General features: G+C 47.4%; 1 protein-coding gene across 4 annotated transcripts in view; it reads right to left on the bottom strand.

The window, feature by feature from the left end:
• The window catches only part of LOC124012345 (rho family-interacting cell polarization regulator 2-like), a 98,602-nt gene that overhangs the window by 10,786 nt on the left and 65,297 nt on the right, over positions 1-22,519 (bottom strand). For all 4 annotated transcript variants that reach the window (XM_046325848.1, XM_046325850.1, XM_046325851.1 and 1 more), the window contains exons 7-15: positions 14,757-14,906; positions 14,549-14,612; positions 14,230-14,273; positions 12,605-12,730; positions 11,804-11,952; positions 11,283-11,412; positions 9,770-10,224; positions 9,406-9,670; positions 8,762-8,931 (exon numbers count right to left, since the gene is read on the bottom strand). In XM_046325848.1, the coding sequence (XP_046181804.1) occupies positions 8,762-8,931; positions 9,406-9,670; positions 9,770-10,224; positions 11,283-11,412; positions 11,804-11,952; positions 12,605-12,730; positions 14,230-14,273; positions 14,549-14,612; positions 14,757-14,906 (1,553 nt within the window). The remainder of the gene's footprint in view (positions 1-8,761; positions 8,932-9,405; positions 9,671-9,769; positions 10,225-11,282; positions 11,413-11,803; positions 11,953-12,604; positions 12,731-14,229; positions 14,274-14,548; positions 14,613-14,756; positions 14,907-22,519) is intronic.

Here is a 22,519-nt window from a genome sequence, read left to right as displayed (position 1 = left end):
GAGGAGGGGAGGGAGATGAGGGGAGAAAGAGATGGGATAGGAGGGAGAGAGAGATGGGAGAGAGAGATAGAGGGAGAGAAGGGGAGTGATGAGGGGGGGCTGGTGATCGATAACGGTAGGTCACAAGCAGATAAATAAGACCTGATCTGTGGAGTCCCGGCTTTTGTTGTGCATCAACGTATTCCGTGTTTATTTCGTATATGCTAACCGGAATGCAGATGGGGGCTACCGTTCTCATGCCAGACTGAATTGAAAACAAATCAAATAGGGTCCCCAAATATGGAAACTTTACATTTAAGTACTTTAAACCACGGTGTGTGTGTGTGTGACTAAGCCAGGCTGTCTCTCTCCCCCTCGCTCCTTCTCTCCCCCCTATTTCTCTCCTACCCTATCTCTTTCTCTCCCTCCTACCCCATCTCTTTCTCCCCGAGAGTCCAATTCTTTATTTTAGACAACATTTTCACCAAACAGCAAACATCTTCCAAGGTAAGCTTCCATTTGATCTGTGTTTGAGCTGTAGCTACATGGGGTTATTCATCTTTAGGTTGGTAGGAACAAATCTAGCATATTGCCATGTTATCTGATGTATGACTTAATGGCAACATCGAATGTCCACTGAGTGACTATATCTTTGCGCAACAAAAATATGTTGCATCCATTACACAGAGGTTTGGCTACTATGGCACCTTGACAGTCTTGTAGCCAATGAGATAAGCTTTCCAGGGATATGCAGGTGACCTGGGAGGGACAAAGCAAGGCCTAGAACCTTTATGTGAAATGTGAACTACTGCTACCTGGCTCAGAGACGAGACACATGCTTCATTACATTGAAAACACATCTCATCGCTTTCATTTCATGGCTTTAGCATAAAATATGACTTCTCAAGAAAATACAAAAACGGAGGAAACTCTGAAATATCAAACAGGATATTAAAAAGAAGGCATCTATGAATAAGCATACCGACAGAAGCCTTGAATAAAATACCGACATAGAAGCCTTGAATAACATACTGGAGTCGGACTTGGATCAGGGGAGCGATTTCGCCTCGGCCGATGACGATAACCTTCTAGAATGATTGGATGCACTTTTAGATCTGGAAGTAAATTATTTTCATGACTTTATATAGCTAATTTACTAAATGCATTTAGTTTTTTATAAGTTGTCTGCTTTTTGTGCTTTGGATTTAGTTTACATAGGCCTATGTAGCAAGTCATTTCAATGTTATATCATAAAGAGTTGTTCTTGTCTATGTTTCATATTAGTTCACTGTTTGATCCAACAGTTTCAACTGTTCTGCCTTATTATTATTTGACCATGCTGGTCATTTATGAACATTTGAACATCTTGGTCATGTTCTGTTATAATCTCCACCCGGCACAGCCAGAAGAGGACTGGCCACCCCACATAGCCTGGTTCCTCTAGGTTTCTTCCTAGGTTTTGGCCTTTCTATAGAGTTTTTCCTAGCCACCGTGCTCCTGCACCTGCATTGCTTGCTGTTCAGGGTTTTAGGCTGGGTTTCTGTACAGCACTTTGAGATATCAGCTGATGTACGAAGGGCTATATAAATACATTTGATTTGATTTGATGTTCTATGTTTCATGCTTGTAACTTTGGAGGCCATTGTTTATTTGTGGTTCTCACCTCTGCCTTTGTCTCCAAAGTGTTACTGTTTGCGGTGTGTGTGTGTGTGTGTGTGTGTGTGTGTGTGTGTGTGTGTGTGTGTGTGTGTGTGTGTGTGTGTGTGTGTGTGTGTGTGTGTGTGTGTGTGTGTGTGTGTGTGTGTGTGTGTGTGCTTCACACCTATGCAAGTCACTGTACAGATAAAGTTTAGGCTTGGTGTTTTTACTTTACAGTAATGTCGTTTTGTACATTTTGTCAACTGTAATTCTGTCTTAACAATATATCCCTTTATTTTGTTCACCACATAGTGGAGGATGCAGAGGATTTGGATGATGAAGTTTTGGAGCCACCCCTCCCCAGCTAGTACCCCCGGCGGCCAAGGTCTTCACCCCCCACTGCTATGTCTATCTGTCTGATGGTTCTACATCCATCACTCGACAAAGACCCCACTCCTCCTTCAACCACCCCCACTGCAGGCCTTGGCACCCCTCCCCTCTCTGCAAGTTCATCTGGAGGTGCGGGGGCAGGGAGGAGATCTAGGCCTCAACAGAGAAGAGGGAGAGGCAGTGGAAGCAGCACAACAGAGGGAGGTGAAACTGAGGACAGGTGACAAACGGTCCTTGAAGATGATGTGGAGTCAGAACAATTTAGGTTTAAACCCAAACCACCTGAAGGCCCACAGTTGGTTCGTTATAAAACATACACCACCTTGCAGCTGTTTCAGCTCTACTTTATCACCGCTATACTGGAACACTAATTAGTAATACCAACAAGTATGGGCACAAGAAGCAGCAGGGGGAATGAAGGACCTGTCACCATCAAGACTAGTTGACAACTGGAGCAAGTCCTCACTCTGTCGGTTCGAGTTCCCCACCTCCAACATTAGTGAATACCGATTCTTGGCCATCAACCGTACACTTCACGTGTGACACATGAAAGGATCAGGAGAATGACCAGAAGAAGGGGACTGCAGGGTCTGATCGTCTTGCACGAGTCAAGCCCCTTTATCATGACATGGTGGAGGCATGAAGAACCTACTTCAAGCCTGCTCAAAATCTATCTATAGATAAGCGCATGGTTGCCTCAAAGGCTCGAATTGACTTAAAGCAATATATTAAAAATAATCAGACAAATGGGGCTACAAGCTCTTTCTGCCAGCCGATTCAGCCTCTGCCTACACGTGGAAGGCAAGGCGATCACACCCACTGGGAAGGGCCTTAGTTATGGCTCTGTCATGCAGCTGGTGGACTTTCCCTTACTTGGGTACAAGCTCTTTGTGGACACTTTTATACTAGTCCCATGCTTTTCATAGACCTCTTGAAAAAGAAAATAGGGGCATGTGGCACCATTCGTCCTAAAATAATCATTTTCCCAAAGACCAAGGTAAACAACATGACAAAGACAGCGGAGGAGGACCATAGGTTGGATCAGGACTAACAAGCTCCTTTTTGTGAAATGGAAGGACACTAGGGAAGTAACCTTGCTCACCACACAGCATAAGGCATTCAATAATGACCATGTCTCAAGGAAGGTGAAAAATGCCATTGGGGTACGGATGAGGACGAATGTCCCCATTCCTGATTCTGTGAAGGACTACGATGCCAGCATGGGGGTGTCCTATCTGATGCTCTGATAGGCTACTACCAGGTCCTCCACCAGACCAGGAAGTGGTATAAGACTTTGTTTTTACCACTGTGGACATTGCTACAATAAATGCTTTCATTCTCCACAAGCAGATGGCCAAAGCAAAAGGTCAAACCCCCCTCTCCCAGTTGGCCTTCAGAGAGCAGCTGGTGTTGGAATTGTCTGAATTGGGGGCCCAAAGCAACCTCACAACCATCACAAGACCCCCCACTCAAGGTGAGCGCCACTATCCAACACACGAGCCAAAAGACAAAAGAACTGCAAGCATTGCACAAAACACAGGGAGCGAAGAAAGGGTGAAATGCCAGATCTTCTGTTCAAAATGCCAGATCTCTTTTTGTTTCCTGGCAGTGAGGGACTGCTTCAAAGACTCACGACATGCACAAGCTATGGTGAAAGTGTAATCTAATCATCTACACCTGGGACGTAAAATGAACACGAACGCCATTTGTAAATAGTTCCAGCTCTCCCGCTATCTCTCTCTGAATGACCTTCTTGATCCAAATCAGTCAGGTTTCAAGACTAGTCATTCAACTGAGACTGCTCTCCTCTGTATCACGGAGGCGCTCCGCACTGCTAAAGCTAACTCTCTCTCCTCTGCTCTCATCCTTCTAGATCTATCGGCTGCCTTCGATACTGTGAACCATCAGATCCTCCTCTCCACCCTCTCCGAGTTGGGCATCTCCGGCGCGGCCCACGCTTGGATTGCGTCCTACCTGACAGGTCGCTCCTACCAGGTGGCGTGGCGAGAATCTGTCTCCTCACCACGCGCTCTCACCACTGGTGTCCCCCAGGGCTCTGTTCTTGGCCCTCTCCTATTCTCGCTATACACCAAGTCACTTGGCTCTGTCATAACCTCACATGGTCTCTCTTATCATTGCTATGCAGACGACACACAATTAATCTTCTCCTTTCCCCCTTCTGATGACCAGGTGGCGAATCGCATCTCTGCATGTCTGGCAGACATATCAGTGTGGATGACGGATCACCACCTCAAGCTGAACCTCGGCAAGACGGAGCTGCTCTTCCTCCCGGGGAAGGACTGCCCGTTCCATGATCTCGACATCACGGTCGACAACTCCATTGTGTCCTCCTCCCAGAGCGCCAAGAACCTTGGCGTGATCCTGGACAACACCCTGTCGTTCTCAACTAACATCAAGGCGGTGGCCCGTTCCTGTAGGTTCATGCTCTACAACATCCGCAGAGTACGACCCTGCCTCACACAGGAAGCGGCGCAGGTCCTAATCCAGGCACTTGTCATCTCCCGTCTGGATTACTGCAACTCGCTGTTGGCTGGGCTCCCTGCCTGTGCCATTAAACCCCTTCAACTCATCCAGAACGCCGCAGCCCGTCTGGTGTTCAACCTTCCCAAGTTCTCTCACGTCACCCCGCTCCTCCGTTCTCTCCACTGGCTTCCAGTTGAAGCTCGCATCCGCTACAAGACCATGGTGCTTGCCTACGGAGCTGTGAGGGGAACGGCACCTCAGTACCTCCAGGCTCTGATCAGGCCCTACACCCAAACAAGGGCACTGCGTTCATCCACCTCTGGCCTGCTCGCCTCCCTACCACTGAGGAAGTACAGCTCCCGCTCAGCCCAGTCAAAACTGTTCGCTGCCCTGGCCCCCCCAATGGTGGAACAAACTCCCTCACGACGCCAGGACAGCGGAGTCAATCACCACCTTCCGGAGACACCTGAAACCCCACCTCTTTAAGGAATACCTAGGATAGGTTAAGTAATCCCTCTCACCCCACCCCCCCCCTAAGTTTTAGATGCACTATTGTTAAGTGACTGTCCCACTGGATGTCATAAGGTGAATGCACCAATTTGTAAGTCGCTCTGGATAAGAGCGTCTGCTAAATGACTTAAATGTAATGTAAATGTAATTTCTATTTTTGTACCTTTTTTAGTGAAGGACACGTGTGTCACCAAGTTTGTGTTTGATAAGACATGTGAACACAAACGCCATTTGTAAATAGTTCCACTTATTTCTATTTTTGTACCTTTTTTAGTGAAGGACGTGTGTCACCAAGTTTGTGTTTGATAAGACATGTTTATATATTTAATGTACAGTACCAGTCAACATTTTGGACCCACCTACTCATTCCAGGGTTTTTCTTTATTTTTACTATTTTCTACATTGTAGAATAATAGTGAAGACATCAAAACTATGAAGTAACACAGATGAAATCATGTAGCAACCAAAAAAGTGTGAAACAAATCAAAATATATGACAGCTTTGCACACTTTTGGCATTCTCTCAACCAGCTTCACCTGGAATGCTTTCCCAACAGTCTTGAAGGAGTTCCCACATATGCTGAGCACTTGTTGGCTGCTTTTCCTTCACTCTGCGGTTCAACTCATCCCAAACCATCTCAATTAGGTTCGGACACTTTGGAGAGGTTGAAAGGATACTTGAATGTACCCTGAATACCCCATAACACCACCACAATGTTGGAGTGAGGTCGATATGGTAGAACATGGTTTTATACAAATAGCACTTAGGGATTGCAAATATGTAAAATACTGGAATGGCTTAATTTACAGACATATGCCACTATGGAGAGGTTTGGGGACATTTGGAAACGTCCCGTGACCACACCTGACACCACTTACTAAAACATCTGCCCATTTCTAGTTGTTAGGTCTGTCAATCCCATTTCTTTCCGATATTGTTCACGTTGTGGAAGCCATCTGATGTGTTTTCAGCTCTCGTCATCAATAACTCACTTATAGTTTGTCAATGAAAAATGACTTTCAAAATAAAAATTGTTATTTTGAGTGTGCTTGATCTTGTGTATTCTGAACTATGTAACTCCTATCTATTTTCTTATAATTTCCTCAATCTCCCAGATGTCTTCTTTCCAAATATAGCAAGTTTTTTTCATGTCAGAATCATGTAATGACACATGATTAGCAGTTACTTTTGGGCATGTCTATTTAGGCAGAAATATCTGTACTTTACTATTTATATTTTTGACGACTTAATTCACTACTTTCCTAAAGAAAAGTATTTACTTTTTACTTCATACATTTCCCTGACACCCAAAAGTAGTCGTTACATTTTGAATGCTTGGCAGGACAGAAAATGGTCCAATTCATACAGTTATCAAGAGAACATCCCTGGTCATCTCTACTACCTCTGATCTGGAGGACTCACTAAACAGAGAACATCCCTGGTCATCTCTACTACCTCTGATCTGGAGGACTCACTAAACAGAGAACATCCCTGGTCATCTCTACTACCTCTGATCTGGAGGACTCACTAAACAGAGAACATCCCTGGTCATCTAAACCTCTGATCTGAGACTCACTAAACAGAGAACATCCCTGGTCATCTCTACTACCTCTGATCTGGAGGACTCACTAAACAGAGAACATCCCTGGTCATCTCTACTACCTCTGATCTGGAGGACTCACTAAACAGAGAACATCCCTGGTCATCTCTACTACCTCTGATCTGGAGGACTCACTAAACAGAGAACATCCCTGGTCATCTCTACTACCTCTGATCTGACGGACTCACTAAACAGAGAACATCCCTGGATCAGAAACTCACTGAGAACATCCCTGGTCATCTCTACTACCTCTGATCTGACGGACTCACTAAACAGAGAACATCCCTGGTCATCTCTACTACCTCTGATCTGACGGACTCACTAAACAGAGAACATCCCTGGTCATCTCTACTACCTCTGATCTGGTGGACTCACTAAACAGAGAACATCCCTGGTCATCTCTACTACCTCTGATCAGACTCACTAAACAGAGAACATCCCTGGTCATCTCTACTACCTCTGATCTGGAGGACTCACTAAACAGAGAACATCCCTGGTCATCTCTACTACCTCTGATCTGACGGACTCACTAAACAGAGAACTGGTCATCTCTAGGACTCACTAAACAGAGAACATCCCTGGTCATCTCTACTACCTCTGATCTGACGGACTCACTAAACAGAGAACATCCCTGGTCATCTCTACTACCTCTGATCTGACGGACTCACTAAACAGAGAACATCCCTGGTCATCTCTACTACCTCTGATCTGGAGGACTCACTAAACAGAGAACATCCCTGGTCATCTCTACTACCTCTGATCTGACAGACTCACTAAACAGAGAACATCCCTGGTCATCTCTACTACCTCTGATCTGACTCACTAAACAGAGAACATCCCTGGTCATCTCTACTACCTCTGATCTGACGGACTCACTAAACAGAGAACATCCCTGGTCATCTCTACTACCTCTGATCTGGTGGACTCACTAAACAGAGAACATCCCTGGTCATCTCTACTACCTCTGATCAGACTCACTGATCTGGAGGACTCACTAAACAGAGAACATCCCTGGTCATCTCTACTACCTCTGATCTGGAGGACTCACTAAACAGAGAACATCCCTGGTCATCTCTACTACCTCTGATCTGGAGGACTCACTAAACAGAGAACATCCCTGGTCATCTCTACTACCTCTGATCTGGGGGACTCACTAAACAGAGAACATCCCTGGTCATCTCTACTACCTCTGATCTGGAGGACTCACTAAACAGAGAACATCCCTGGTCATCTCTACTACCTCTGATCAGACTCACTAAACAGAGAACATCCCTGGTCATCTCTACTACCTCTGATCAGACTCACTAAACAGAGAACATCCCTGGTCATCTCTACTACCTCTGATCTGGAGGACTCACTAAACAGAGAACATCCCTGGTCATCTCTACTACCTCTGATCTGGAGGACTCACTAAACAGAGAACATCCCTGGTCATCTCTACTACCTCTGATCTGGAGGACTCACTAAACAGAGAACATCCCTGGTCATCTCTACTACCTCTGATCTGGAGGACTCACTAAACACAAATGCTTTGTTTGTAAATTATGTCTGAGCGTTGGAATGTGACCATGCCTACCCGTAAATTTAAAATAAAATAAAATTGTGCCTGTCTGGTTTGCTTAATATAAGGAATTTTAAATTATTTGTACCTTTACTTTTGATACTTAAGTATATATATATATATATATATATATATATATATATATATATATATATATATAAAAACAAGTGGTGGATCATTTTAGACTTTTACTCAAGTAGTATTTACTACTTTCATTATAGAATAAAACAAGTGGTGGATCATTTTAGACTTTTACTCAAGTAGTATTTTACTGGGTAACTTTCATTATGAGAATTTAGTACTTTTTCCACCACTGCACACACACGGATACACACACACACGGATACACACACACACGGATACACACACACACGGATACACACACACACGGATACACACAGTGATACACACACAGTGATACACAAAGTCCCAGTGGAATCTCATTGTCTGTGGTGAGATGTGGCGTGACAGGGCAGAGGTTAGAGGCCAGAGAAGGAGATAGTGGCAGGGTCACTACCACTATCTCCCATGTAAGGTGTAGTAGCCTAGAGAGAGTACAGGATACGGGACTTTCCCTCTTCCCCTCCCTCTTGACTCACCCAATCCTCTCCACCTCCATGTCAAAGAACACAGAGTGGTGGAGGACGTGGTCATCACCCGTGTCATCGTCGTCGAAGTCGGAGGTGTTGAGGAAGTCAAAGCTCTCCAGAGCGCTCTCAACCGTCAGGCTGAGACTGGACGACCTGCTCCTGTGGCCCGGGAGACGACACTGAGGGAGAGACGTCACGAGATGCTAAAACCCTGCTTGGAGGGCTAGCACTAAGAGAAACTAGGTGCTATAAGAACATGGATGACTTGCTACAGTAGCCCGGGAGACAGCACTGAGGGAAAGATGAGACCCTGAAATACTCTGCCCTAAAAAGCCCTGCCAGGGGTTGGCTAGACTAATACTAATGGAGACCACCTGTAGCCCTGGGGGCTACAGGTGGTCTAATGAATGTCAATACCACAATACAGCTCGAATCACAGCATACAGCATACATTAACTACCACCCTTAAAAACCTTGCCAGATCATTTATCTTTATGAAAAATAAACAAATCCCATCCCAGGGAAAATCCCAAAAGGCACCTTGTACCCTATACATTGTGCAACTTTTGGCCAAGGCCACATGGGGTAGTGCACCACATAGAGAACAGGGTGCCATTTGGAATGACACAGGGGACATGGAAGCCAGGTCTCACCTTGAGCAGGTCCTCCAGGCGCATCACTTCCTGTTCCAGGTCCTGCATCTCTCTACAGCGTTGTCCCAGTGATTCCAGCCTCAGCAGCAGGCTGTGCAGGGCCTCTTCCAGGCTGCTCTCCAGGAAGGCCCTGCTTCCCTCCCCGGCCCAGCTCAGACCCACCACCTCGGGCAGAATGTCGGACGACGTCAGCCTCCTCACCAGTTGCCTGGTCAAACCGCCTGGTGCTTCAGTGTCCAGTTCCACGGGCTTCAGCAGCTCTGAGCTGACAATAGAATATAATATAATTTAATAGATTATAATACAAGTTCATTGAGGGGAGATTAATTTTGCCTCTGTGCAATAAACATCAATCACATATTACCTGTCGTCCTCATCTCCATCCCTGTCAGACCCCTCGTGGTCCAGGAACACATCCTCGGGAGCCAAAGCTGACAACTGGCTCTCGGAGCAGAGAGAGGAGGAACCTACATTAAGCTGGAACTCTGCCCTCTCCCACTCTGACTCCACTTCCTCGCTGACCAGACTAACACTCACGCTACCGCCGCTGTCACCACTCTCCTCTTCCTCCTCACCCTCCTCTTCCACTACGTCTGCATGCACCCGAACCATCTCTTCTACTCCTTTGTCTTCCCTGGGGGGTATTTGAGGCCAATGGTTCATGTCAGGCGGTGTGACAGTGATTTCGGGGTTGGACTGGCCTGGGGCGAGGCTCGGGCTGAGGGAGGAGACTGACGTATCGGAAAAGGTGAAGGAGAGGCGCTTGCACTCAGAGTTGCCACACCCACCATTCTCAAAGACGTCATCAGGGAGGGTGGACTGGAGAGGGAGAGAAAGAGGGGGGAGAGAAAGAGAGGGGAGAGAGAGAGTCAGATGAGAGGAGAGAGAGATATAGAGAGAGAGAGTCAGATGAGAGGAGAGAGAGATATAGAGAGAGAGAGTCAGATGAGAGAGAGAGATATATATATAGAGAGAGAGTCAGATGAGAGGAGAGAGAGAGAGAGTCAGATGAGAGGAGAGCGAGATATAGAGAGAGAGAGTCAGATGAGAGGAGAGAGAGATATAGAGAGAGAGAGTCAGATGAGAGGAGAGCGAGATATATATATATATAGAGAGAGAGAGTCAGATGAGAGGAGAGAGAGCCTGTACGTGCTCCAATAGTCTAGTGACATCACAACCTCCTCCTCTTTCCCTCCTCCTACTGTTGTGTCAGTCTGGGACGTGAACACAGGCTGACACAAGCCACTCCATGCAAACAAATAAGCAGGCAAAGGCACACAGGCAGGGGTAAACGGGGCTAGTACTAGCATAGCAGACCTCACTCACATAGACCTCCAGCCTGGACTTGGGCCTGGGGCGGAGGGAGGCCAGGTCGCCAAAGGAGCGACTGCGTCTCAGCTTCTCTAACAGGGAGTTCCTCAGGGCGTGGAAGAAGGAGAAGCGATGCTGGGTTGGGGAGGGGCGGGTGTGCCACTCCTTTACCACTCACAGGTAGCAGGGGGTGGAGGGAGGAGGAATGGGTGCAGGGTTGGGGGGGTGGTACGAGGGAGGGAGCAGGGGTGGGTGGAGGGAGGGAGAGGGAGGGGGGTTAGAGGGAGGATGGGGAGCAAGGAGGGTGTGGCGGGTGGGTTAGGGTTAGTCAGACTCAACCATTGCTTTGTTAGCACACAGACACATATACGTTGAATACAGACTGACAATCACAGTTTCACAGTTTAAAGCAATCCTGGGTAAGTGGGTTCCAGGGTTTAGTGCAACGAGGGATCCTGTGTTGTGAGCAAGCAGGTGCTAGTATGCAGGATGCTGTGCTATAAGCCATACACCCACTCCTCTCCCCTATCCCACCCCAGGGAGAGGACGCTCTGACTGGGACTCACAAAGAAGGACTGGTCCTGGAAGGTGGGTGTCTCTGGCGTGCCCTGGCTGTAGACAGACACCCGTCTCTGCAGGGCGGTGGCCTTGCTCACATTGCCTGAAGAGAGAGTCAGGTCCTCCACATCGAACGGACTGCATGGGGGGAGGACAGAGAGACAGTTAGGAGGGGAAGTCCATTAGAGAACTATGAACTACAGTACTATGGTAATGCTGTAACCCTGGAGCAGACACCCAGATTCTCCAGAAGAGGGCAGCGTTAGAGTATAACTTAATGTAGTCAAAGTACACTGATGTAACTAACCACTGTAGTATGTATTGTGTAGTTTATAATACTATGTCCTACAATATGGTTTGTTTCTGTTTCATTTGCTGTTTCCATATTGTTCATGTTTTTCTGCTCCTTGCACCACAGCAATAACTAACCTTCCTCTGTGACATTCCTCTGATTCTGATTAAACTGTCACTAACCAAAATGTAAAAATATATCCATCACTCAAAGAGACATTTAATTAAGTCCACTTACAACCATGTGACCTCCAGATTGAGTTTGATTGTTCCCAGGTCGTTGACATCGACAGCCACCACCTGAGGCATGGCCGTGAACAGGTCCTTGGTCTCACAGATCACACTGCCCACTAGGATGTGAGTGGCTAAACCCTTCAGCTCGGTAACCTGATTGGACAAGAGACAGGAAGTTAGAGCTAATTGGACCAGAGAAAGGAAGTAAGGTCACACTGCCCACCAAGATGTGAGTGGCTAGACCTGTTCAGCTCCGTCAAGACAGGAAGTTAGAGGGTGATTCAGGTGGGTTAGTGCTGGGCTAGAACAAAAGCCTGCACACTCTGTGGTTCCCCAAGACCAGGACTGAACTCCACTGCCCTAGGCTGGGTCACTGTGCTCTAGGCTGGGTCACTGTGCTCTAGGCTGGGTCACTGTGCTCTAGGCTGGGTCACTGTGCTCTAGGCTGGGTCACTGTACTGTGCTCTAGGCTAGGTCACTGTACTGTACTCTAGGCTGGGTCATTGTACTGTACTCTAGGCTGGGTCACTGTACTGTACTCTAGGCTGGGTCACTGTACTGTACTCTAGGCTGGGTCACTGTACTGTACTCTAGGCTGGGTCACTGTACTGTACTCTAGGCTGGGTCACTGTACTGTACTCTAGGCTGGGTCACTGTACTGTACTTTAGGCTGGGTCACTGTACTCTAGGCTGGGTTACTGTACTCTAGGCTGGGTTCTATAAAGCACGTTGACTTAATAATGTCTTCATAAATATAATTAATTGCTTGATTGGTTGGTTAGTTGATTGACGGATTGTGCTGTACTTTGATGTTGATGAGGTCTGTGATGAGGGGCGTGAAGACCATCTCTTCTCCATCCCAACTCTGTCTGGAGTTCACCTCTATCTTCCCTTTCAGCTTCCAGCGCTGACGACCATACCGCATGAAGATCTGACAGAGAGAGGGGGGGAGGAAACAGAGGTGTGAGAGGGAGGGAGGGAGGAAACATAGGTGTGAGAGGGAGGGAGAGAGGGAGGAAACAGAGGTGTGAGAGGGAGGGAGGGAGGAAACAGAGGTGTGAGAGGGAGGGAGGGAGGAAACAGAGGTGTGAGAGGGAGGGAGGGAGGGAGGAAACAGAAGTGTGAGAGGGAGGGAGGGAGGGAGGGAGGGAGGGAGAAGGGAGGGAGGGAGGGAGGGAGGGAGGGAGGGAGGGAGGGAGGGAGGGAGGGAGGGAGGGAGGGAGGGAGGGAGGGAGGGAGGGAGGGAGGGAGGGAGGGAGGAAACAGAAGTGTGAGAGGGAGGGAGGGAGGAAACAGAGGTGTGAGAGGGAGGGAGGGAGGGAGGGAGGGAGGGAGGGAGGGAGGGAGGGAGGGAGGGAGGGAGGGAGGGAGGGAGGGAGGGAGGGAGGGAGGGAGGGAGGGAGGGAGGGAGGGAGGGAGGGAGGGAGGGAGGGAGGGAGGGAGGGAGGAAACAGAGGTGTGAGAGGGAGGGAGGGGGAGGAAACAGAGGTGTGAGAGGGAGGGAGGGAGGAAACAGAGGTGTGAGAGGGAGGGAGAGGGGAGGAAACAGAGGTGTGAGAGGGAGGGAGAGGGGAGGGAGGTGTGAGAGGGAGGGAGGAAACAGAGGTGTGAGAGGGAGGGAGGGAGGAAACAGAGGTGTGAGAGGGAGGGAGGGAGGGAGGAAACAGAGGTGTGAGAGGGAGGGAGGGAGGGAGGAAACAGAGGTGTGAGAGGGAGGGAGGGAGGAAACAGAGGTGGAGAGGGAGGGAGGGAGGGAGGGAGGGAGGGAGGGAGGGAGGGAGGGAGGGAGGGAGGGAGGGAGGGAGGGAGGGAGGGAGGGAGAGGGAGGGAGGGAGGAAACAGAGGTGTGAGAGGGAGGGAGGGAGGGAGGAAACAGAGGTGTGAGAGGGAGGGAGAGAGGGAGGAAACAGAGGTGTGAGAGGGAGGGATGGAGGGAGGAAACAGAGGTGTGAGAGGGAGGGTGAGAGGGAGGGAGGGAGGAAACAGAGGTGTGAGAGGGAGGGAGAGAGGAAGGAAACAGAGGTGTGAGAGGGAGGGAGAGAGGGAGGAAACAGAGGTGTGAGAGGGAGGGAGGGAGGAAACAGAGGTGTGAGAGGGAGGGAGGGAGGAAACAGAGGTGTGAGAGGGAGGAAGGGAGGAAACAGAGGTGTGAGAGGGAGGGAGGGAGGGAGAGAAACAAAGAGAGATTTAGAGAGGGCAGAGAGGGATAGATGGGTAGAGATAGAGGAGGAAGAGAGGGGGGTGAGAGAAAGATAAAGGTTAAAGATAGATGCAGGGTCAAGGAGAAGGATATATATTTATAAGTGCCGTTTTCGAGGCAGTCTGCAGATTGGGAAAGATATAGTTGTCTATTTGTAATACAGGGAGGGCCTGTTAGGAATGATAAAGACAGAGAAAGAGAGAGTCAAGTCTTATATTAATTCATCTCACCTCATACTGATCTCCTGAACACAGACGAGCAAAGCCAGCAAGACCTGAGGAGAGAGAGGAGGGGGCAGAGAGAGGGGGTGGGTGGGAGAGTGAGTGAGGCAGCGAGCGAGAGGGGGTGGGGTAGTAGAAAGAGAGGGGTGGGGGGTGAGAGAGAGAGAGAGAGAGAGAGAGAGAGAGAGAGAGAGAGAGAGAGAGAGAGAGAGAGAGAAGGGGTTTGGGAGAAAGAAAGAGAGTGAGACAGAGATAATTGAGCAGTGAAATCATTGCTTGTTTGTTTTTCAGTCTACACTAACAGCAGTTCCCCTGGCCTCAGTCTTACCTTTCATTTTGATATGGAATTCCCCCAACAAGTTCTCCAGCTCCACCTCAAACGTGCTCATATTCTGGGGAGGAAAGGAGACTGATCAGCTCAAACACAAACAACTGGAGACGAACTTTGACACCAGGCTGTGTTCGATCTCAGTGGGTGATTGTATAGTGCCGGTGAACAGGCTGATTTATGTGTGGGTCCATCCACCCATCCATACCTCTGTGTACTCCTTATATCTGCGGTTGACCTCTAATATGCTCTCTCTGGTGGCCTTTGTGGAGGGAGAGGCAGAGAAGGCCTGCTTCATCTTACTGGCTCCCTCTCTCAGCATCCTCTGGATACAGAACACCTCATACAACTCATCCACCTGCAAGGGACACAGCACACAGATGGTTAAACACTATAATCTACACAGCCCAGACAGGGTTAAAAGACTTAACATACAGCAAGGAGATGGTTACACACAAACCATATCCAATAGATAATCGCTATTAAAGCAAAAACTGTGTTAATGACTTAAAACGCATTAAGTATAGACATCAAAGACAATTACAGATGTATAACCTATATAAAAGTATAGATACAAACCACACACTCTGCACTGATCAGCCAATAACAGCCTGTGAAGTTTGTAAAGTTCGATACAGCATAAACAAAAGCCCTGGGCTTGAAACAAGCTTATAAATCCTACCCATCCTCCCTCATACACAAAGACACTAAATATTCAGTAGGCAGATGAGTGATCATTTCTAGAGAGTGGCGGTGGATATGTGAAGGACTCACTCCAGCCCTCCTCTGGGGGAGACAGATTACCATGTCTGACAGACTGATGAGCAAGCCCTGCCCAGCCTCAGACCCACACCCTTTGTCATAGACCTGCACAATTAGATCATTCACAACCCTGCAGCATAGCACACTGCCCAACCTCCCCCTTCATATGAACTATGCTAAGCCCAATGACTGTGGAGAGAAAAAGGGTAGGGAGGGATAGAGAAGTGGGAAATAGAGGAAGACAGAGGTGAAGAAAGTGAGAGAGAGGCTTGTGGGAGTCCCAAGGAGGCAGACAGCGTTTAGCGATCGCTTGGGAACACTGTCTAATACCCACACACTCAGCACAAACATGGAGAGAAAGACACTGTGGTGGGTCAGAATTAATCCACATGGGAGGAGATGGAGACAGAGAGAGACAAAATAGAAAGAGAGAGGGGGAGATCCATTTGCTTACTTACGCAACCCAACTCTCTCCATCCCTCACTCTGCCTGTAATGAGCCTGAGTGATATTATAATGTGCTGACTTCCCTACTTTCCTACTGTATTGAGACTGTACTGTCTGGCAGGCATAAACAAAGACCTGTAATGGGCCAAATGAAAAGGAAATATTCAGATGATGCCGTGGAGCTGTGAAATATTGATGCATCGCAGTCTTTAAGGTTCTCATTAGGGAGAAACAGAGGGTGAAATGGGCCAATCGTATTCCCCAGCGTTTTGACAATCATAGCAGACACAGAAGTGGTGAAGGGGGAGGATGATGATGAAGTAGATGAATTTAGTAGGAAAGCAGCAAGGACTGTCTGTTGTCAGGGAGGTGACCGGGATGCTCCAATTCAAGGCTGGAACACTCCGTCTAGAAGGGGAGTTGAGAGGGTTGATGATGATGTCAGGTTCTGGCAGTGCAGTGGATCTTTGCTATGTTTGATATTAAGAGAGAGAAACCCTACCCTGCCCCAGCTTCCCTCATAGCATCATCCACCCCCACCCCAACAGCCCTGTACCCCTGGGTCTCCCTACCGCTACCACAACACCTCACCCCCACGACACCCTCACTCCCATCCTGCCCCGCCATGTCTGTGGTATGTGGTAGGCTGTTCATTTGGGTGCTGCTTCTCTGATTGGAAAGAGCTGAGCCACAACCAATGAGATCATTGAAAAAGGCTACTTACTCCCGAAAATATAGATGAACTCTAACAAGGATTAAAATTAATTCTACCAATGACGAATCCCTGTCACCACACTGTCGATGACTATTTAACAAATGTATTTAGCTCAAATATCTTAGAAGGATTGTACAGCGGGAGAGTGCAGTAAACAGACCCTCTTGTGCCAACCTATACGATTCAGGCCACCAAGTTCAGAGTGGTATCTGAGAAATGGGGATTTGGGGATGTGGGCAGAGGCTGTCTGTCAGTGACTGACACCTGCTGGTGTCAGGGTGGGATGCCTGCCCTGCTGATCAATGCTGTAGTCCAGGGGAGAAATCCAAATCAAATTTTATTGGTCACAAACACATGCTTAACAGATGTTAATGCGAGTGTAGCGAAATGCTTGTGCTTCTAGTTCCGACAGTGCAGTGAAATCTAACACGTAATCTAACAATTCCACAACTACCGAATACACACAAATCTAAAGGGATGGAATAAGAACATGTACATACAGTTGAAGTCAGAAGTTTACATACACTTAGGTTGGAGTCATTAAAACTCCTTTTTCAACCACAAATTTCTCATTAACAAACTATAGTTTTGGCAAGTCGGTTAGGACATCTTTCCAACAATTGTTTACAGACAGATTATTTCACTTATAATTCACTGTATCACAATTCCAGTCTGTCAGAAGTTTACATACACTAAGTTGACTGTGCCTTTAAACAGCTTGGACAATTCCAAAAAATTATGTCATGGCTTCAGAAGCTTCTGATAGGCTAATTGACATAATTTGAGTCAATTGGAGGTGTATCTGTAGATGTATTTCAAGGCCTACCCTCAAACTCAGTGCCTCTTTGCTTGACATCATTGGAAAATCAAAACAAATTAGCCAAAATTCTTCAGCCTCCTGAGGTTGAAGAGGCATTGTTGCACCATCTTCACCACACTGTCTGTGTGGGTGGACCATTTCAGTTTGTCCCACTACTGTTGTGTCGTCTGCAGACTTTATGATTGAATTGGGGGTGTGCATGGCCACGCAGTCATGGGTGAACAGGCAGTACAGGAGGGGGCTGAGAACGCACCCTTGTGGGGCCCCAGTGTTGAAGATCAGTGAAGTGTAGATGTTGTTTCCTACATTCACCATCTGGTGGCGGCCCATCAGAAAGTCCAGGATCCAATTGCACAGGGTAGGGTCGAGACCCAGTGCCTCAAGCTTAATGATGAGCTTGGAGGGTACTATGGTGTTGAATGCTGAGCTGTAATCAATGAACAGCATTCTTACATAGGTATTCCTCTTGTCCAGATGGGATAGGGCAGTGTGATGGCAATTGCGTCGTCTGTGGACCTGTTGGGGCGGTATGCAAACTGAAGTGGGTCTAGGGTGGCAGGTAAGGTGGAGGTGATATGATCCTTGACTAGTCTCTCAAAGCACTTCATGATGACAGAAGTGAGTGCTCTGGGCGATAGTGATGTTGTTCACTTATCTTTTCCTTCTTGGGTACAGGAACAATTGTTGCCATCTTGAAGCATGTGGGGACAGCAGACGGGGAAAGGGAGCGATTGAATATGTCCGTAAACATACCAGCCAGCTGGTCTGCACATGCTCTGAGAACGCGACTAGGGATGCCGTCTGGGCCAGCAGCCTTGCGAGGGTTAACACGTTTAATTGACTGACTCACGTCGGCCATGGAGAAGGGTTGGGGGGGGAACCGCAGTCCTTGGTAGTGGGCCGCGTCGGTGGCACTGTATTATCCTCAAAGCGGGCAAAGAATTTGTTTTCTTTTTCTGGAAGCAAGACATCGGTGTCCGTGACATGGCTGGTTTTCTTTTTCTAGTCCGTAATTGTCTGTAGACCCTGCCACATACGTCTCATGTCTGAGCCGTTGAATTGCGACTCTAATTTGTCCCTATACCGACATTTCACTTGTTTGATTACCTTGCAGAGGGAATAACACCTACACTGTTTATATTCACCCATATTCCCAGTCATCTTTCCATAGTTAAAATGTGGTGGTTCGCGCTTTCAGTTTTGCGCGAATGCCGACATCTATCCACGGTTTGTGGTTAGGGTATGTTTTAATAGTAACAGTGGGTACAACATCTACAATGCACTTCTTTATAAACTCACTCACAGAGTCAGCGTATAAATCCATGTTATTCTCTGAGGCTGCCCGGGAACATTTCCCAGTCCGTGTGATCAAAACAATCTTGAGGCGTGGATTCCAATTGGTCGGACCAGTGTTGAATGGTTCTAGTCACGGGTACATCCTGTTTGAGTTTCTGCCTATAGGACGGTATGAGCAAAATGGAGACATGGTCAGATTTGCTGAAGCGAGGGCGGGGGAGGGTCTGGTATGCATCACGGAAGTTAGAGTAGCAGTGGTCCAATGTATTGCCCGCGCAAGTGCTGCAATTAATATGCTGATGGCATTTAGGTAGCCTTGTTTTCAAAATTGCTTTGTTAAAATCCCCAGCTACAATAAATGCATCCTCAGGATATATGGTTTCCAGTTTACATAGAGTCCAGTGAAGTTTATTGAGGGCCATCTGGGGTATCTGCTTGAGGGGGTATATACACAGCTGTGACAATAACTCTTGGGAGATAATATGGTCGTCATTTGATTGTAAGGAATTATAGAGCAGATGAACAGAAGGACTTGAGTTCCTGTAGGTTGTTATGATTACACCATGAGTCGTTAATCATGGAGCATACAGCCCCGCCCTTCTTCTTCCCAGAAAGATGTTTATTTCTGTCGGCGCGACGCATGAAGAACCCGGTGGCTGTACCAACTCCGACAACATATCCTGAGAGAGCCAAGTTTCCGAAAAAACAGAGTATGTTACAATCCCTGATGTCTCTCTGGAAGGCAACCCTTACCCTAATTTCTTTCACATTGTTGTCTAGAGCCTGGACATTGGTGAGTAATATACTCGGAAGCGGTGGGTGGTGTGCACACCTTCGAAGTTTGACCAGGAGGCCGCTCCATCTACCTCTTCTGCGACATTGTTTTGGGTCAGCCTCTTGGATTAGATCCAATGTCCTGGGTGGTGGTCCGAACAAAGGATCCGCTTCGGGAAAGTCGTATTCCTGGTCGTAATGTTGGTAAGTTGAAGTCGCTCTTATAGCCAATAGTTCTTCCCGGCTGTATGTAATAACACTTAGGATTTTCTGGGCTAACAATGTAAGAAATAATACATTAAAAAAATGAAATAGTGCATAGATGCAGCCTAAGGCCTAAGGCCTCGAAGCGAGGCGACCATCTCTGTCGGTGCCATCTTGCTACACACTACCATTTAACACTACCATTCAATACCCCCATTCGACACTACCATGATACTGCATGGGGGTCCTCTGTAGCTCAGATGGTGGAGCATGGCACTTTGCAACGCCAGGATAGTGGGTTCAATACCCAAGACAACCCATACGTAAAACGTATGCACGCATGACTAAGTTACTTTGGATAAAAGCGTCAGCTAAATGGCATATATACTGAACTATTCATTCTCCAGACCACACAGAGTAGGGCTAACAGTCTATACATAATTTTGGTTTAATTTATTATCTATTTTCTGTGGTAATAAGACTAAGGAAGTTCTTAACGTGACAAAAGACCCATCTAAAGATTAAGATAACTTATCACCATACTGCTGGCCCAAAACAAGTGTGTCGCCCACCCACCCACCCCAGGAAATGAAAGACAGGGTGACTGTGAAAACACACTTTGTTGGGCTGTAGGACTGTTGGACTGTAGGGTTGGGCACAAAATGAGGAAACAACACATTCTGTAGGCTCAACTGCACACACCCTAAGAGGGACACACACTGTGCAATAGCAGCTGAGGCAAGCATGAGCGCACACACACAGCTGGCAAGCCAGGGGTGACCTTTATCCACGAGAGTATCTTTAATCTTCAGCGAGAGGTGACCTTTATCCACGAGAGTATCTTTAATCTTCGGTGGGTTTTGTCCTCTTAGATTTAAAGAGGAACTCACTAAGTGGATTTAACCCAAACAAACAAACACCCAACAAGGACTAACCAGACTATTTGCACCCCCCCGCCCCCCTATTTTACGCTGTTGCTACTCTCTGTTTATTAAGTACATATTATTTTAAACACCTTGACTAACCGGTGCCCCCGCACATCAACTCTGTACCGCTGTACTCTGTACCGCTATTGTTATTTTACTGCTGCTGTTTAATTATTTGTTACTTACATTTTTTACCCATCTACTTATTTTTAATAAAACGGCATTTTTGTTTAAGGGCTTGAAAGTAAGCATTTCCCTGTATGGTCTACACCTGTTGTATTCTGCGCATGTGACAAATACAATTTGATTTGAGTTGATCACCAGGAAAGAAGGGACCCAGAGGATATCCTTAGCCTCAAAACATTATAAGGAAAGAAGGGACCCAGAGGATATCTTTAGCCTCAAAACATCATAAGGAAAGAAGGGACCCAGAGGATATCTTTAGCCTCAAAACATCATAAGGAAAGAAGGGACCCAGAGGATATCCTTAGCCTCAAAACATCATCAGGAACGAAGGGACCCAGAGGATATCCTTAGCCTCAAAACATCATAAGGAAAGAAGGGACCCAGAGGATGTCTGTAGCCCCAAAACATCATAAGGAAAGAAGGGACCCAGAGGATATCCTTAGCCTCAAAACATCATAAGGAAAGAAGGGACCCAGAGGATGTCTGTAGCCCCAAAACATCATAAGGAAAGAAGGGACCCAGAGGATATCCTTAGCCTCAAAACATCATAAGGAAAGAAGGGACCCAGAGGATGTCTGTAGCCCCAAAACATCATAAGGAAAGAAGGGACCCAGAGGATATCCTTAGCCTCAAAACATCATAAGGAAATAAGGGACCCAGAGGATATCCTTAGCCTCAAAACATCATAAGGAAAGAAGGGACCCAGAGGATATCCTTAGCCTCAAAACATCATAAGGAAAGAAGGGACCCAGAGGATATCTTTAGCCTCAAAACATCATAAGGAAAGAAGGGACCCAGAGGATATCCTTAGCCTCAAAACATCATCAGGAAAGAAGGGACCCAGAGGATATCCTTAGCCTCAAAACATCATCAGGAACGAAGGGACCCAGAGGATATCCTTAGCCTCAAAACATCATAAGGAAAGAAGGGACCCAGAGGATGTCTGTAGCCCCAAAACATCATCAGGAAAAGGGGACCCAGAGGATATCTTTAGCCTCAAAACATCATCAGGAAAGAGGGGACCCAGAGGATGTCTGTAGCCCCAAAACATCATCAGGAAAGAGGGGACCCAGAGGATGTTTGTAGCCCCAAAACATCCCAACCAAAATATTATTATAATGATCATGCACACACATCTACCGCATCTAAATGATGGCCGGCATTCATAGCCTGCTAAGAAAGGAGAGTCTCTAAGACTAAATGAAATCCTCTTACGATATGGCTCATCTGGATTGTAATGGATTTACTCTTCCGCTCTACATTACACCAGGGACTAGCAGAGGAGAGATTATACTACACAGACCTAAAGCTCGGCCACATCAAACACATGTAGTACTCTCTGAGGGGAGGGCCGATCAAAGAACAGGAGGATAGACCCGGATCACATCAAACACATGTAGTACTCTCTGAGGGGAGGGCCGATCAAAGAACAGGAGGATAGGCCCAGATGACATCAAACACATGTAGTACTCTCTGAGGGGAGGGCCGATCAAAGAACAGGAGGATAGGCCCAGATCCCATCAAACACATGTAGTACTCTCTGAGGGGAGGGGAGGGCCGATCAAAGAACAGGAGGATAGGCCCGGATCACATCAAACACATGTAGTACTCTCTGAGGGAGGGGAGGGGAGGGCCGATCAAAGAACAGGATGATAGGCCCGGATCACATCAAACACATGTAGTACTCTCTGAGGGGAGGGGAGGGCCGATCAAAGAACAGGAGGATAGGCCCGGATCACATCAAACACATGTAGTACTCTCTGAGGGGAGGGGAGGGCCGATCAAAGAACAGGAGGATAGGCCCGGATCACATCAAACACATGTAGTACTCTCTGAGGGGAG

The sequence above is a fragment of the Oncorhynchus gorbuscha genome, linkage group LG24, assembly GCF_021184085.1.
Source record: "Oncorhynchus gorbuscha isolate QuinsamMale2020 ecotype Even-year linkage group LG24, OgorEven_v1.0, whole genome shotgun sequence".
Lineage (NCBI taxonomy): Eukaryota > Metazoa > Chordata > Actinopteri > Salmoniformes > Salmonidae > Oncorhynchus > Oncorhynchus gorbuscha.
Note: the sequence above shows the minus strand (reverse complement) of the source record. Positions and strands in the feature narration are given on the sequence as shown.